At 40.9% G+C, this 16,816-nt stretch overlaps 1 protein-coding gene across 1 annotated transcript; it reads right to left on the bottom strand.

Moving 5' to 3' along the window:
• Positions 1–92: 92 nt before the first annotated feature.
• Positions 93–15,992, bottom strand: AS3MT (arsenite methyltransferase). The gene is made up of 11 exons (XM_082408439.1): positions 15,904–15,992; positions 15,661–15,701; positions 15,270–15,397; positions 13,873–14,023; positions 13,227–13,363; positions 12,122–12,191; positions 10,901–10,982; positions 9,398–9,529; positions 8,926–9,068; positions 6,978–7,112; positions 93–388 (listed from the first exon to the last, which is right to left on the bottom strand). Coding segments are annotated over exons 1-11 (1,128 nt in total). The 5' UTR covers positions 15,905–15,992; the 3' UTR covers positions 93–280.
• Positions 15,993–16,816: the final 824 nt, after the last annotated feature.

The following is a 16,816-nucleotide window of genomic DNA, read 5'->3' as shown; positions in this document are numbered from 1 at the left end:
CCATCAGCCAAGCTTTCACACTGCTTCTCAGTTCCATTTCTGGACACTAGGTGGCACCAGACTCGGTTAAGAGAAAAACTGCTTAACTAGTCTTTAGATGATCTTGCTGTGAACCTTTAATTAATACTTTGTAAAAATAATTCATTAATTTTTATCTAAAATACGGTGGAGTTTTGCCTTTTATTCTTTCTTGTGATATGGGCTGTGGGGAAGAGCAGGTTAAGACATGTGTAACTCATTCTTTCACCTCCTGCCCACTGTCTCCTGGTCAGCTGTTGTTTTAGCAGCACTTCTCTGTGCCTCGGCAGCCGCTGGCAGCTTCAGGGGGACTTCTGGACTTCGCATTGTCAGACCCTTCTGCAAGCTTGAATGGATCTGTGATTATATCCTGTCAAAAGACAAACCAAAATGAAAGGACACGTTAAAGGTGTTTCAACAGACCCAAACACTAACATTTCAGTTGGACTTAGGTTGATTTACCTAGGAGGATAAAATTTTACAATTCTGTGAGGTCCTGGGAGTAGCATCAGTCACTAACTTATAAAGGTAGCTGTCTTTTCCTGAAGTTTCTAATCAAGTTATCACTACTTTCAAGGTAAACTTCATTTACAGCTTTGGAAAGGTGTTCCCTTTGGGGCCAAGAGAGTTGATTCTGCTTTGTTTCGTTTTGTGGGATTCCCATTTGTTTGTGCCTTTTACCTTTTTGGAACTGAGCTACTGAAATGCTGAAACTTCTTCCCTTCCCTTACTCTAATCTCTAGAAATGTGTGCAAGAGAAGGAGGTAAGTCCCAGATACCAGGACCCTCATTAGCAGTTGCTGATGTTCAGATGTTGAGATTGCCAACCACAACCAGCAAGATTTCAGGGCAGAGTAAGTGGAATTTTCAAAAGATAAGACGGCAGTCTTTATTTTTCCTCCTTTCATCTTCAAATGAGATACCTCCACGAGCAGTGCCAACGGGGTCAGAGAAAAACTAGGCAAAAAGGTTGGAAGTCAAGAGTATGAACAAGCCACCTTAAATAATGAAAGTGAATTCATTAAACATGCATTTACACTCTTATTATTTATTGGTGGTCACTGCAAATAGAAGGGTGTACAAGTGATATCAATATCACTTCCAAATGCATGCTTTCAGCCCAAAAAGCTCTCAAGACTTGAAAGAAATAAAAGGTGGGACACCTTGACAAGCAGTCCTTTCCAGCACCAACATCTTGTGCTTCTATGAACAGTATAGATACGGAGAGGTAGTGCAGCATATTGCTTAAGAATGTCAGCTCTAGAATCAGACGTGGGTTCAGATTCACTGCTTTCTAGCTGTGTGACCTTGGATTAGCAAATTAATCTCTCTGAGCCTGTTTCTTCATCTGTAAAATGAAGATAAGGGGTATTGTGAAGAGTAAATGACGTGGTGCCTTCAACATATTAACTGTTCGATAAAGGCTAGGTCCTCTATACTATTACTACTGTTGTCATGTGATTACTACCACGACTGTTAACTGGAGCAAGACAGTACATAGCACACCTCCTATTTGCATCATTTCAGATGCTGCAGTGTTTTAATAACATAATTCTTTTAAATAGCAAAATACATTTTGCTTCTCAGGATTAAAAAAGGAGGAGGAGGAGGAGAAGAAGAAAAAAGAAAAGAAGCGCTCTCAAAAACAGTCATTATCGAGTCAACCCTCAGTAACAAGCAGTACTTTCATTCCTCTACTGCAGTAACTGATAGGAAAACAGAAATACAAGCAATTCTCTACATGCCGCCTGCTTACGGTACTCAGGAATCTATCATTAAGGTCCTCCATAAAAAAGATAAGACTGTCCTCCCCCGAGAGCACAAGGTTATATTTCTAGGACACACAGTTGTTTCATTCTTTACATCTTCCTTCAGTGTCAATTATTCCCATTTCAGAAACGTGGAGCTGATGGCAAGACAATGGCACAACCATAGGCTGAAAGAAATAAGCTAGGACAGATGGGAGATTGTTATGATAAACCAGTTCAAACATGTAGAATGTTGCATTCCGGCCTGAGGTCAGGAACCCTCCTGCACATGAGGTGCTGCTAGCTAGGAGAGCTATGCTAGTAGAAAAGCATCTCCTGCAGAAGCAAACTCATTTAACTACAGTTTCCCAGCCGGAGTGCAGTGGAAGTGTTATGGCTGGAGAAAAGACTCCCTTTACATGTAACTAATTTTCTGACAGCTTTTAGAGCCAGGATTCAGGAAACCAGGTACAGGAGAATTAGAATGATGAAAATATTTCAAGATAGACATTGATTCTGACCAGCAAGATTTTGTTATCAGTGAAATACCAAGAATTTCAAAAGACCAATAACACATTCATGAAATGTAATGGACTGAAAAGTAAGAACTCAAGTTTTTTCTACTTTCCCCCCAAAAGTTACCTCCTTAGAAACACAGAAGAGTTGACAATAGCAGAGTGCTCAAGAACCGAATAAAGCAAAGAAAGAAAATCGCTCTTTACCTCTAGAGGCGGTTTCTACACTTAGCTTGAACTTGATTCATGCTGGTAATAGTGGCCAAACAAGAACATACCAGGTTTTTTTGGCCCCAGGATTCTTGTCTCCAACTGAACTTCCTCAAGTACAAATTTACCATTTTGGAGAGTGATCTGGCTTGCAGGATCTCAGTTCCCCAACCAGGGATTGAACGAACCTGCGCCACGGCAGTGAAAGCCCAGAATCCTAACCACTAGGCCACCCGGGAACTCCCAATAAGCTTTACTCTTAAAGACTACTTGGGAATTCCCTGGAGGTTCACTGGTTTAGGACTCGGCACTTTCACTGCCAGGGCCCCGGCTTCAGTCCCTGGTTGGGGAACTTAAGATCCCACAAGCTGCCCAGTGTGGCCAAAAAAAAAACAAAAAAACAAGACTGTTTGTGAGGTAACAAAAGGGGTGGGGGAGGAAAAGGCACAAGAGCTACTTGTGTATCAATGTGTGCCCCACATATCCAAAATTTCTATGAAATATAAACAACAGAAAGTAAAATTCATGCAGAAAAGATTACAGAAATTCTGAGCTCATGAGAAAGGGTTTATGAGAGAATGACAAAAGAATCCTGCAAAGATGGTCAGAACTCAAATACATAGAACACGGTTCCAAGGGACCAAGAATATTAACAAATACAAGTTCATAACCATAACCACCTCTATTTCTTGAGTATGTATTATTTGCCAGGCATTGGCCAACATTTACATGTATCATTCCATTTGATTCTCACAACCTGAGGAAAAAAGGGATTATTACCTCCCCATTACACATGAGGAAACTGAGGGTTTAGGGAGGTTAGTTAAGGTATCCGAGATCACACATAAGTGGCAGAGCCAAGATTTGAACCTAGTCTGTCTGACTCCAAGACCTGTGTACTTAAACCCCAAGCTGTGCCACCACCCTGCCCCAGCAAGATCAGTAGCTTATTTCCCTGGGCTTCCAACATCCAGTGCCTTGAGGTGCATCACTGTAATGACTTTGGTGAATGTTAGAAGTTCTATCAGAGGAGCTTCCCTGGTGGTGCAGTGGTTAAGAATCCACTTGCCAATGCAGGGAACATGGATTCAAGCCCTGGTCCAGGAAGATCCCACACACGAAGCAACTACGCCCGTGTGCCACAACTACTGAGCCTGCGCTCTAGAGCCCGCGAGCCACAACTACTGAAGCCCGCGTGCCTAGAGCCCATACTCCGCAACAAGAGAAGCCACCACAATGAGAAGCCTGTGCACCGCAATGAAGAGTAGCCCCCACTCACCGCAACTAGAGAAAGCACAGGTGCAGCAACGAAGACCCAACAGAGCCAAAAATAAATAAATAAAATAAATTTTTTAAAAAATTTTTAAAAAAAGGAAGTTCTATCAGACAAAAGAGACTTGAAATCCATCACTAAGCCTGTTCTAAATAATAAAATACTATAAAATAATGAATAGATTAATAAAATAATTATGATAGCACGAATGGGGAAAAGGTAAAAATAAATAATAAGAAGAGAGATGCTAATATCTGTTATAACTACCTATCTGCCTTCCTCACAGGGAAGTTGTGAGAGATGACCTGAGACAAACTGTGATAAAATGCTTTAAAAAATGCTACACCAGTATTTCAGTTACTAGAATAATTCTAAATATGAATCTAAGACATTTTAGAAAATATTCATTTTCGAATATGCTGGAATACTGGCTCAAATATACATTTAAGAAATTAGATATGATAGAAATTAGCATTCCAAAACAGCAGAGAAATGAATTAATAAATAGGAAAATTTGACTAGTTAATATTCAGAAAAATAGCCACACTCTACCTGAATATTTATGTTAAAATAAATTCCAAGGACTTCCCTGGTGTTCCAGTGGTAAAGAATCCACCTTCCAGGGCTTCCCTGGTGGCGCAGTGGTTGAGAGTCTGCCTGCTAATGCAGGAGACACGGGTTCGAGCCCTGGTCTGGGAGGATCCCACATGCCGCGGAGCAACTAGGCCCGTGAGCCACAACTACTGAGCCTGCGCATCTGGAGCCTGTGCTCCGCAACAAGAGAGGCCACGACAGTGAAAGGCCCGCGCACCGCGATGAAGAGTGGCCCCCACTTGCCACAACTAGAGAAAGCCCTCGCACAGAAATGAAGACCCAACACAGCCATAAATAAATAAATTTAAAAATATAAATAAAGGCAGAAAAAAATTAAAAAAAAAAAAAAAAAAAGAATCCACCTTCCAATGCAGGGGATGCAGGTTCGATCTCTGGTCAGGGAACTAAGATCCCACATGCCGTGGGGCAACTAAGCCCGTGTACCTCAACTAGAGAGCCTGCGTGCTGCAAACTACAGAGCCCACGTGCTCTGGAGCCTGTGCGCCACAACAAGAGAGAGAAAACCCACACGTCACAACTAGAGAGAAAAAACCCAAATGCCACAACTAGAGAGGAGCCAGCACGCCATAACGAAGAGCCCAGGTGCTGCAAGGAATATCCTGCGTGCGCAACTAAGACCTGAGGCAGCCAAAAATAAAAAGAAAAGTAAATAAATTAATTTTAAAAAAAGGAAAGGAAAAGAGGAATTTAGCATTTAAAAAAAATAAATTCCAGATGAAGTAAAAATTTAAATGTGAAAAGCAAACCATGGAAGTCCTAGAAGAATCTTCATGACCTTGGATTAAGTAATAGATTCTTAGCGATGATACCCAAAGCACAAGCAAAGAAAAACTAACTGGACTTCATCAAAATTAAAACCTTTTATGTATCAAAAGACACTATCAAGAGAATAAAAAGATAACACACAGAATGGGAGACGTTTTTGCAAATCATGTACGTGATAAGGGTCCAGTATCCAGAATATATAAAGAACTCTTACAACTCTGCAACAAAAAGACAAACTACCCAATTTAAAAACAGGCAAAGGACAAGACATTTCTCCAGAGAAAATAAACACCTGGTCAAGAAATTATACAGTCAACAAGCACATGAGAAGATGCTTAACATCATTAGTCATTAGGGAAATGCAAATCAAAACCAAGTGAGGTACCACTTCACACTAAGATGGCTACGATCAAAACAGAACAGAAAACAACAAGTGTTGGCAAGGACGCAGAGAAACTGGAACCCTTGTGCACTGCTGGTAGGAATGTAAAATGGTGCAGCCTCTGTAGAACACAGTTTGGTGGCTTTCCAAAAAGTTAAATGGAGAATTACCATATGACCCAACAATTCCACTCCTAGATATAGACCCAAAAGAATTGAAACAACTACTCAACAAGTACATGAAGCACATACACATGCATGTTCACAGCAACACGACTCACAATAGCCAAAAAGTGGAAACAACCTAATGTCTATCAACTGATGAATGGATAAAAAAAAAAATGAGGTCTATCCTCATTTTTAGTCCCTAATACAAGGGACTATTGTTCAGCCATAAAAAGGAATGAAATACTGCTATATGGATAAACCTTAAAAACATTATATTAAGTAAAAGAAGCCAGACAAAAAAGGCCACGTAGTGTATGATTCCACTTACATGAAATGTCCAGAATAAGCAAATCCAGAGACAGAAAGCAGATTAGTTATTGCCAGGGGTGCGAGAGGGGGAAATTGGGGAATGAGGGCTTAATGGGCATGGGATTTCTTTTGCAGGTGATGAAAGTTTTCTGGCACTAGACAGTGGTAATAGTTGCACAACCTTATAAATATATTAAAGCTGCTAAATTGTACACGTTAAAATGGTTAAAATAATGAATTTTATGTTACATAAATTTTATCTCATTTTTAAAAAGTACTAAAAGAAAACATAAGTAAATTTATAATGTTCACATAGAGCATTGTGAACTTCCTATAATAATTCCTTTAACCATTTTCTATTAGAGTGATATTCATTTTTTAATTGCTCTATAAGAGATTGTCTATTATATTTTGCAAATATTTTCTCTCATTTATCTTTTTATTTGCTTTTTTTCCTGAATAGATGTTTTCAATTTTTATGTAGTCATTTCCTTTATGGTTTCTTTCTCTTTTTTTTTTTAAGCTTTTTTTTCTAAAAGAAAAAAAGGTGAGCGGGGGCTACTCTTCGTTGTGGTGCGCAGGCTTTTCACTGCGGTGGCTTCTTTTGCTGCGGAGCACGGGCTCTAGACGCGCGGGCTTCAGTAGTTGTGGCTTGCGGGCTCTAGAGCACAGGCTCAGTAGTTGTGGCACACAGGCTTAGCTGCTCCGCGGCATGTGGGATCTCCCCGAACCAGGGCTCGAACCCGTGTCCCCTGCATTGGCAGGCGGATTCTTAACCATTGTGCCACCAGGGAAGCCCAGGAAAATGAAGTTATGAAGGTAAATCATTTTACAGGTACAAAAATGCTAGAAATAAGTTATGGTGGCCAACTAAAAGAACAATGCTTTGTTTCTTGCTTTAGCAGTCTGTGGTGACCATAACGATTTTTTAAATGGTTCTCTGTTTGAGGTTAGGGAATTGAAAGCCGAGCAAACCTTTGCTTCAAAAGCAGTATAGCCTCCACATGTTGGCAACTTCTCTCCATTTGGCCTGATCAGAAAATCTTGGGCAAATCGTGAATTCTTCAGGATAGCTGCTGTTTCTTCGTCCACTTCAACAGTTTCATCTTTCTGAAGGGTAGCATGAAAAACACATTCTTAGAGATGCCACTTTTGTCTCAATAGAAGAAAAACACCCTGAAGTTCTACTAACGAGCAATATCTCAAGATAAAGAGACTACACCTTTTGACATAAGTATTTTCTCATGTTCAGACCTCGCTGCTAGCTTCATGCTTATTTCCACATGGAATTGACCAGTGTCGTTATCAGTTTTCCTTTGGTGGCAGTGCAAAAAAAAGGGCACTCGTGGCTCCAGTGTCTAGTCTCTGCTCAGAGGCAAACGTAGAAAACCACTGCTCTCTGAGTTTCACCTTATTCATTGCTAAAATGAGGGCTTTGGACTAGTGGCTTTTAAAGTGTATTTCCTTGAGTCCCAGGGTGCCTGGGAGGTGTGTAAAGGGTCTACGCCTTGGGAACCAGGAGCAAACACAGGAGGTTCTGAGCTGTCCAATCCCTCCTCCTGTCAGATAAACTCTGCTTGTATCCCTTCAGATACCGGGGTTATATAAAGTAATGACTGACACATAGTAAGTATTGGTCTTTTAAATAAAATTTTGCTGAAAAAAATAATTCTGGGGGGGTTAGAGAGTGGGCAAAATGGCTAAAGTGGATCAAAAGATACAAACTCTCAGTTATAAAATAACTCATGAGGATATAATATACAGCATAGTGACTTTAGTTAATAATAATGTATTATATATTTGAAAGTTGCTGAGAAAGTAAATCTTAAAAGTTCTCATCACAAGAAAAAACAATTTGTAAATATGTATGGTAATGGACATTAACTAGACTTACTGTGGTGATCGTTTTGCAATACATACAAGTATTAAATCATTATGTTGTACACCTGAAACTAATATAATGTTATATGTCAATTATATCTCAATAAAAAATAATTCTGCTATTAGAAATGTTGTTTTGAAAGCCAGTAGACCAGAGTAATGATTTCAAAGGCCCTTCCCACTCTGATCCTGTGACTCTATTGAAGCAGGCAAGTGGCAGTGTATCAGTGAAAAAGCATTAATGGCTCTGCTACACCAGGGAGTATTTTAGAAATTTGAAAATGCTATCTAGACAAAAAAATCAGGTGGAGGAAACAGTAAAGTTCTTCCACCTTTGGAGCAAATCATGACGGTATCTTCTATTTACTGAGTTCCCAGTACCAATGTTTTGCTATATTATTGCTAATCTTTATAGAAATTCTGCCATGTAGGTATTATTATCCCTACTTTTACAGTGGAGCAAATTGTATCTCAAACAATTTTGGTGGCACATTCAAGTTTACCTGAGTAATAAATAAATAACAGAGCCAGAATATGAAACCAGGTATCTAATTCCAAAGCCTGTACGTCTCTGTTTTGAGAAAACAAAACCTACTCTAAAAAGAGTAGTAGAAATGTCAATGTCATCATTAAACACTAACAATCCTTAATCCCACAATACAATTAAACAACTGAAATACTGTTATGCAGTCCTCTCCTATTTTTCCATCCTCTTTCTCTATAATTCCATTAATCTGATGTCTGAATGACATTTCTCATAGAAAAGTTTTTTAGATGTCGTAATGGTATTTGGTTATGTAGGAGAATATTTTATTCTTAGGAGATGCATGCTGAACTATTTAAAGGTAAAATGTCATGATATCTGCAACTTACTTTTCAATAGTTCAGCAAATATGTATATACGTATATGTATATGTGTGTGTATATATATAGACATACACCAAGACCAGAAAAGTGAGAAGCAATGCAAGGTTAAGAAAAGGTTCCTGGAGCAAAGGAAAGAATAGGAAGAATGCTGGAAGTCACGGAAATCTTTATTTACCTTAAATGTGAAATTTGCATCAAATATTAGTTCTTTTTCGTGTCCTGTGATTCCTCCATTGTAAATAACTTGGCATCTTTTGGTTGGTCCTGTCTTAGGGAGTTTGAAAAGGCGAAATGTTGCAGAAACAAAACGGCAGTCACCTAAAAACAGAATATACTCTTGGTTCATCTCCAGCACTCCAACGGCTATTGGTTTGCTCAGCAGATGAGGACTTAATATTATAAAGACGATTTCTTCTTTGCATGCCATCAATTATCTTTATGGGCACATCACTCTATTTACTGAATAACTTCAAAGTGCTTTATTAAATGCCAAACTTTGGGAGGTTGCCATTAAACAGGAGACAAGATGGAGATTTCCAGATGACACAAAGTCTCCTTCAATGAGACTCACTCAGGAGACACTTGATAATCACCAAATTTGAACCATTCAGGGTGCAGTTATAACAGTCCCTACTGCTGTTTCTTACCGATCATGTTTTCTAGTTCCTTGTTTTGAACTGTAATGAAATTGGCAGTGACCAAACGTGGAGGGCAGAACCCAATTTTTTGGGCAAGGATAGCAAGGTCCTTCCAGTACAAAGCACCACCCAGGCACTCACCTAAAAAAAAGAAAAATCACAGATCAACCAATACAACTAGGTATTAAGGGAATTATTCTTCTGTATAATTGATTAGGCTATGGTATTACTTAAAGCATAGGTTCTAGAAAAATAGAAGAAGGACCTGAGTGTCCCCCAAGGTATAGAAAGTCATGGTTGAAACCAGATATGCTAGCTAATGGTCTCTGGGAACCATTCTTCAGGACAGTCACTAATGCATTGGTTCTATCAATCATAATATTCATGTACGTATTAGGTCACATTCTGAAAAGCACTGTAATGTAAAAAAACATACTAGAAAAATTCCAAAACTGCCTCTTAGTTCCAGATTAATCTCATAATGATCTGCTACTAGAACAGTAATTACTATTAATGTTCATAAGGCATTTTACAGTTTTTAAATTTATTACATCAACAAATTAAAAATAATCTAAATCATCACCAATAGAGAAATGGTCAAATAAATTACGGTACAGCTGTACAATAGAGTTGTATAATACAAACATTTAAAAATTTTTTAAAAGTTTTAGGCTTAGGAAATATGCTAAATAAAATTAGAATACTAAATTCTGTATGCAGCATACTCCCAATATTATTATACACACCCACAGGAAAAAAAACCCCTAAAAGTGTGTATACTAAGCTATTAAAAGAGGTTATTCCTGGGTTATGTGCTTAGTAGTAACTTTTTCTTTCTGTATTTTCCAACTTTTTGTTTTTTTTGGCTGCGCCACACAGCTTTCGGGATCTTAGTTCCCTGACCAGGGATTGAACCCGGGTCCCCTGCAGTGGAAGTGTGGGGTCCTAACCACTGGACCACCAGGGAATTCCCTATTTTCCAACTTTTTAACAATATCCATTTCTTCTTGTATAATAAGAAAAAAGTTAACATAATTTATCTTAAAAGTTAAGAACTTTTGATTTCATTACCAGACTGACCAAACACATGCATTTATCTCCTCAACGTCCAGAGACTCCATGAAAATGACAGTAAAGGAATCGACAACACAATAATGATGAGAACACGGGGAATTAAGGAGGCATCAACTCTGGAGCAGTTGCCGTCATTTCCACACTAGAGCTTTTAAAGAATTTTTCACATTCACTATCCCATTTAATCTTCATAACAGCCCTATAAGGCAGATTGAATTATTACCTACATTTTACAGTACGGAACACACGACTCAAAGAGATTAATTAAATTGTCCAAGGTCATACCAGATTTGAGTGTCAGAGGAGGAACAGAACCTAAGCCTCCTGAGCGAATCCCATGTTCCCACATCACAAAGCCTCATCCTGGATATTAGCAGGATGGAACTCTGTACTTGGACGAGTATCTGCCTCAAAACAAAATAAAACACAAAAACCTACCCCTTAAAACTTTGTGTGTCCTGACTTCTTCTGGCAATTCAAGGCTAGCATAGACGTCACTGAAATATAGCTCCCCACCGTGCTGAAACAGCAGAATTAATCCAAACAAGGTTAAAGATTACATTAGTCCCAGATAGCAAAGAAAGGAATGAGGGGCTAAAATCAAGTTTTAAAAAAAACAACAGAAGTTCTTGAGCTGACCCTTTTTGGACAAATAACTACTAGCTGCCTCCCTAGTTATAATCAATAACCAACTGCCAAGATTTTTTTTTCAGTGCCCCACTCAACAGGTAATAAAATAACTTTCCAAGCTTAACCAATCTGAAGCGAAAGCAAGGCCAGGTTGTTACAGAACTAACAGAAGTAAACAGTATTCATAAACTCTTCTCCCTTAAAAATTAAATAACTTTTGTAATGTTATTTATTTTTATAATAACACATTATCTTTTTAAAACATTGTCCTTAAAATCTCAGGCATATGAGTGATCAGGAATTTTAAGATTTTATTCAGCTAATTTCAAGAGCATGGACGTCTAAATTCTATAGTAATGTCTCTACCTTCTACACATACGCCCTGGTGAAAACAGTGAGCTGGTCTATACAATGGCCTACTCATTAAGACATTGTTAAATCATTTCTACATAGATATTCTTATTTGATCTCTAAAACAGCCCTATAAACCAAGAATCTCATAATCTTCTATCTTCTGTCATGAAGAGATACATCTCATGATACATATAGAGGGTGTGGAGCTCCTGCAAGTTTTCCTTTAAGAGAGTAGTTAATGGAAAAGATCCATCTTCCTCAACTTCCCAAAGATCTGGAATCCTGATGGATACAAAATAAGGATCCCTGAGAAACACCGTCCATGCTAGGAAAGTATATTCAAAATAACCTTAGTAGTCAGTCCAAAGGTCCCCGCAGCTCTGCAGATGCTATTCTAGGATCATGTACAGCAGCAAGCAGGAGGAAAAACAGCCAAGAAAGCAAATTTTAACATATTCAATCACAATCGTGACTCTCAGATTTATCACCTTTTGCAACCTAGAGCAAAACAAATTCATATCTAGGGTATTCCTGTCACTCCCACATTTTGCCACTCTTTCTAATTTAATGGATAAATTGAGAGTTTGAGCTCTCAGCTCAAGGGGACAAGAACAGGACATATCCCATGTGCTCTCACTGATGTTCAAAGACCACTGGTCTCCCTCTTCCCCTCACCTTTAACACTCGATATACCTCCTGCAGCACTTGCTGTTTATCAGGTACAAGGTTAATGACACAATTGGATCTAAAAAAAGAATAGACAGAATGTCAAGCACATCTGCAGGCTACTTAGACACCTTCAAATCCTTTTAGTCCCTAAAGGTGGTTCCCACCATTTTCTCAAAGCTACACTATTCTTCCCACCTCCCTCCTCTCTTCCCCACACTCAACTTTGTCCCAAGATAAGGGAGATGGACAGAGTGTTTGAAATCTCAATAAATTGTTAGCAACTTTGAGTGTGCAGAAAAAATTCTGAGGCATGCTTATTTGTTTCTGCCCTGATGTTGACCATGCAAAAAAATGACCTGGGACCAGATGCCTACTGCACAAGGCATTTCTTATGCCACATGTAAATAGGCTAAGTTCCTCAAAGGCAGTTTTATTAAGGCATGATTTGACAACTCAGAGGAAAAACAGAAACACAGAATCCTATAATTTGCCATGAAAATAATACTGAAGATAACATATTGTATAAGCAGACTCATTGGCCTTGCTGGTCTTCTGGGCTCATTTGTAAACCACGGTTAAGTTTAAAATACATTCTCAGGACTTCCCTGGTGGTGTGGTGGTTAAGAATCCGCCTGCCAATGCAGGGGACACAGGTTCGATCCCTGGTCTGGGAAGATCCCACATGCCATGGAGCAACTAAGCCCGTGTGCCACAACTACTGAGCCTGTGCTCTAGAGCCCACATGCCACAACTACTGAAGCCCGAGCCCCTAGAGCCTGTGCTCTGCAACAAGAGAAGCCAACACAGTGAGAAGCCAGAGCACCACAATGAAGAGTAGCCTCTGCTCGACACAACTATAGAAAGCCCATGCACAGCAATGAGGACCCAACGCAGCCAAGAAAAAAAAAAAAATTAAAATACGTTCTCTCTCAGGCTAGCGTGTTCTGTGGCTGGTGGACTACAAGCGCCCCAGGCCAGCTCCATCCCTTCATTAAGTTATGCTAAGTTTAGTTTAACCCCCCAAATAAGAATCCATTCAGCAAAAAGTGGTGACATTCATGTGTTCAATAGGAAATGGGCTATATTCACAACAGTAAGAACATAGACCTACATAACAATATCATAACTCTCATTCTTGATTCCAGCCTCTCCTAACTTCTCTATGTAGCCATGAATAAAAGTCACATTGGGTGACTGGAAGCCATATTTTTCCATGTGATATTCAATGTACTTGTTAGCCACTTCTACCTAAAGGAAGGAAAAAAAATAGATTTGATAATCAACATTTTTGAATGCACTAATTTTTTCCTAAAGTTTCCTACTACTAATGGAATATCCTCCCCCCAGAATGTTTTAGGTACGTAAACAAGGTTCATCTGGGCATACAGGATATACTACAGAGTGGGACAACTCAATGGGGCATAAACCCCCTGTTTGATACATGGGTTTTATTTGAATAAACTCTTCACTCAATAAGAAAATCTTTCAGGATAGATGGCAGAAAGGACAAGATCAAACTCCATTCAGTCATCATGATATTCATAAATCAGATCAAACCTTTGACTCTGTTCTCCCAGAGAAGACCCTAATTGTCAAAGTTCTCAGTTTCCAGGTCAGGAAGCAGTAATGGCACAAGCGAGCACTGCATTTAGCACCCTTCTTAAATTATCCTTGAAGAGTCACAAGGAAACAACTTTATCTCTAAAAGAATGCTTTTCAGAATTTTTTCCTCCTTGTCCTTGAAATAATTGCCTCACCTGACCTTCTGTCATGTCTATTCCGGTGACATGTCCCTTCTCACCAACCAGCTGACTAAGTGCATAGCAGTCTCGGCCACTTCCACTCCCCAGGTCCAAAATCCAGCAGTTTTCCAGACACTCAGGGATGACCAGACCACAGCCATAATATCTGGGAAACAGAAAATATATACACATTTTTTCCCTCTAGAGACGAGAAGATGTGGAACCATTAAATCTTATAAATCCTTCCTCCTTCCCTCCCTCCTTTCCTTCCTTCCATCATTCAATTTCTCTTTAGATGTTTAGTCTCCCTCACTACACCGGAAGCTCCATGAAGGCTGGGACTCTTATCTGCTTTGTTTACCATTGAATTGATGGGCACTGTACCAGGTACTAAGACAAATAAACCAACTAAAATATTTGTTAGGCATTAACTGATCATCTTATGCAGGTCCAGGACTTGCTAGTTATTGAAGAAGAAAGGTAAGACAAGAATTCTGTCCCTTAAGTGTATTTAACGAGGGAGATAAAACACAAAAACAAAATATTTTCCATGATTTATTTACAAGCTGAGTGGCACAGGAAGTAAGTGTTATAGTGGTTTGGGGAAGTGGTGCCCAAGGATTAAAGAAGGCTTCACAAAGTAGGTAGGACATCAGTGAAGCGTTGGATAGGTAGGATTTGGAAGGTAGAAAGGAGGTGGGGGGGCTTCCCTAGTGGTGCAGTGGTTAAGAATCCGCCTGCCAATGCAGGGAACATGGGTCCAAGCCCTGGTCTGGGAAGATCCCACATGCCGCAGAGCAACTGAGCCCGCGTGCCACAACTACTGAAGCCCGCACACCTAGAGCCCGTGCTCCGCAACAAGAGAAGCCACTGCAGTAAGGAGCCCTCACACCGCAACGAAGAGTAGCCCCCGCTGGCCACAACTAGAGAAAGCCCTCGCGTAGGGATGAAGACCCAATGCAGTCAAAAATAAATAATTAATTATTTATTAAAAAAAGAAAGCAAGCAAGCAGGGGGAAGGCATTCCAGATTGATAACTACATGCCGGGCAGAAATCATCTTGGCAGTGTTGATGGCAGGAGGAAGGGAAAGGTCTGGCTAGAGTAGTATAGTGCATCAGAGGGAGCCAAGGTTGGTTAGGAAGGGAGGGCCAACCTGGACAGGCTTGAATTTCAGGTCCAAGGAGTGTGAATGTATCCTGTGAGTAAAGGGGGTGTGTGTGTGGGTCACTGGAAGTTCTTCAACAGAGCAATAAGATGATCAATCAGTGCGGTGCTTTACCAGTTTTATAATAGATAGGGCAAGCCCCATGGATTGGAGGAGACGGGTTAATTCCCTAGTGACCTGGCATCACTATATTTTGAGAAAGATGATGTCTGGGGTCTTCATGGAGGCAGCACAGGACACGTTACCTCAAGGATACTTCCTCATTTACATTCTGCAGGGCCTCCCGGATGTGCTTGGGGACTGGCCTGGCTGCAGTGACACACGCGTTGGTCTGGAGGTCTGCTGATTTCTTCAGCACCTGCCCGTAGTAGTTCTGACCCAGGGGCCAAGGGTGGGGTGAGGGGTAAGGAAAGAAGAGCTGGAGCTGGTGTCCTCAGGGTGAAGGCGCCCATACGCCCCACCAACCCCCCTCCAGCCTCCCCAGGCCTGGCCGGCCTCTGCTCGCTACAAAGCTCTCAGCCCGGACTTGGCCCTGCCCCACCCCAGGGATCCCGGCGGGCCAGGCCGGGCTTCCGAAGGCCTAAAGTTCCCACTCAGCTGAGGCTCCACCGCAGCCATAGGCCCTACTGCTGGCACCTGCACGTCCTTCCGGATCTCGTCGTCGCGGGTGGGGGCCACTGCCGGGAGGGAGAAAAGGCAGCTTACAGGCGAGGGCGCTGAGCCCGCATGGGGGAGGGGAGCCCCGGGACTGAGTGGTGGTCTAGGGGCGGGCGGCAGGCGGGAGCGCAGGGGGTGGTGATGGTGGGAGGTGGGGGGAGCAGGGTTAGGGGCAGAGGGCCTGCCCTGGGGGCGGGCGGGGAGGCGAGGGACCACACTCACTGTCTCCTCGGCCACCGGACTCCAAGACTTCGGTCCCCAGCAGCCGGCTCTCGAGGCCCAGCGCTCCCGAGGCCCCGCGCTCCCGAGGCCCCGCCCCCGGGCAGGAACCCACCTGCGCAGTCGGACCACGAGTCCCCACCTCGCGCTCCGGCCCTAGTGTGCCCAATGTCAGCTTGGCTGTCTTTGGTCTTTCCAACCAGGAAAGAGGCTATTACTATTAAGGATCTTCCTTTATTGTTCCACTGTGATTTTCATTTTATAACGCTCGTATGAACACCCACATATATACTGATCTTTGCCCCCTTTGGGAATGAAATCACCTTTTCTCAATCTACTTTTTAAAGTCAGGTGTATTGAGACAGAATTTACATTCAGTGGAATTCACCTTTCTTTATAAAGTATACAGTTCTGTGAATTCTAACAAGGTATATACATCACCGCAATCAAGACTCTCACCCAAAAAGTTTCTTCCTGCCCCTTTGCATAGTAAATCTCCCCACCCCAGCTTCTAAACAACCATAGATCTGCTCTCCCTCCTTTCCCAGAATGTCATAGTGATGGAATCATATCAGTGATTCCATATCAATCAATCTCAGTCTATTCTGAATTGTATTTAGGAAAGCAACTTTGCTAAGTTCATTTTTAACCTCTAGTATTTTTTTGGTCAATTTACTTGTTTTCTAAGTATTGTCATTTCATCTTGCAGAAAAAAAAATTTTAATTTAATTAATCTCTACACTCCTACACTTGTATACCTTATTTCCTTTTGTGGTTATAACAAGAATTTCTATTCATTAGGATAGTAAGGCGATAATGGGGTTCCAACTGAAAGGATATCTGAATGGAAGATTTACTAAATTATACTCATTTTTCAATCTCATCTGACAATAATAATCTTCCCAGATGTCAATTA

The sequence above is a fragment of the Balaenoptera borealis genome (genome assembly GCF_965194805.1).
Source record: "Balaenoptera borealis genome assembly, chromosome: 10".
In the NCBI taxonomy this organism is placed as follows: domain Eukaryota; kingdom Metazoa; phylum Chordata; class Mammalia; order Artiodactyla; family Balaenopteridae; genus Balaenoptera; species Balaenoptera borealis.
The sequence above is the reverse complement of the archived record's forward strand: the minus strand, read 5'-3'. Positions and strand labels throughout refer to the sequence as shown.

Excerpts from the sequence above, each read along its gene's own strand:
- AS3MT (XM_082408439.1), bottom strand. Across the intron at positions 7,113-8,925 it reads ATGCAAATTTCACATTTAAG|AAAGATGAAACTGTTGAAGT; the intron begins GTAAATAAAGAT and ends GCTACCCTTCAG. Across the intron at positions 389-6,977 it reads ATACTGCTTTTGAAGCAAAG|GATATAATCACAGATCCATT; the intron begins GTTTGCTCGGCT and ends GTCTTTTGACAG.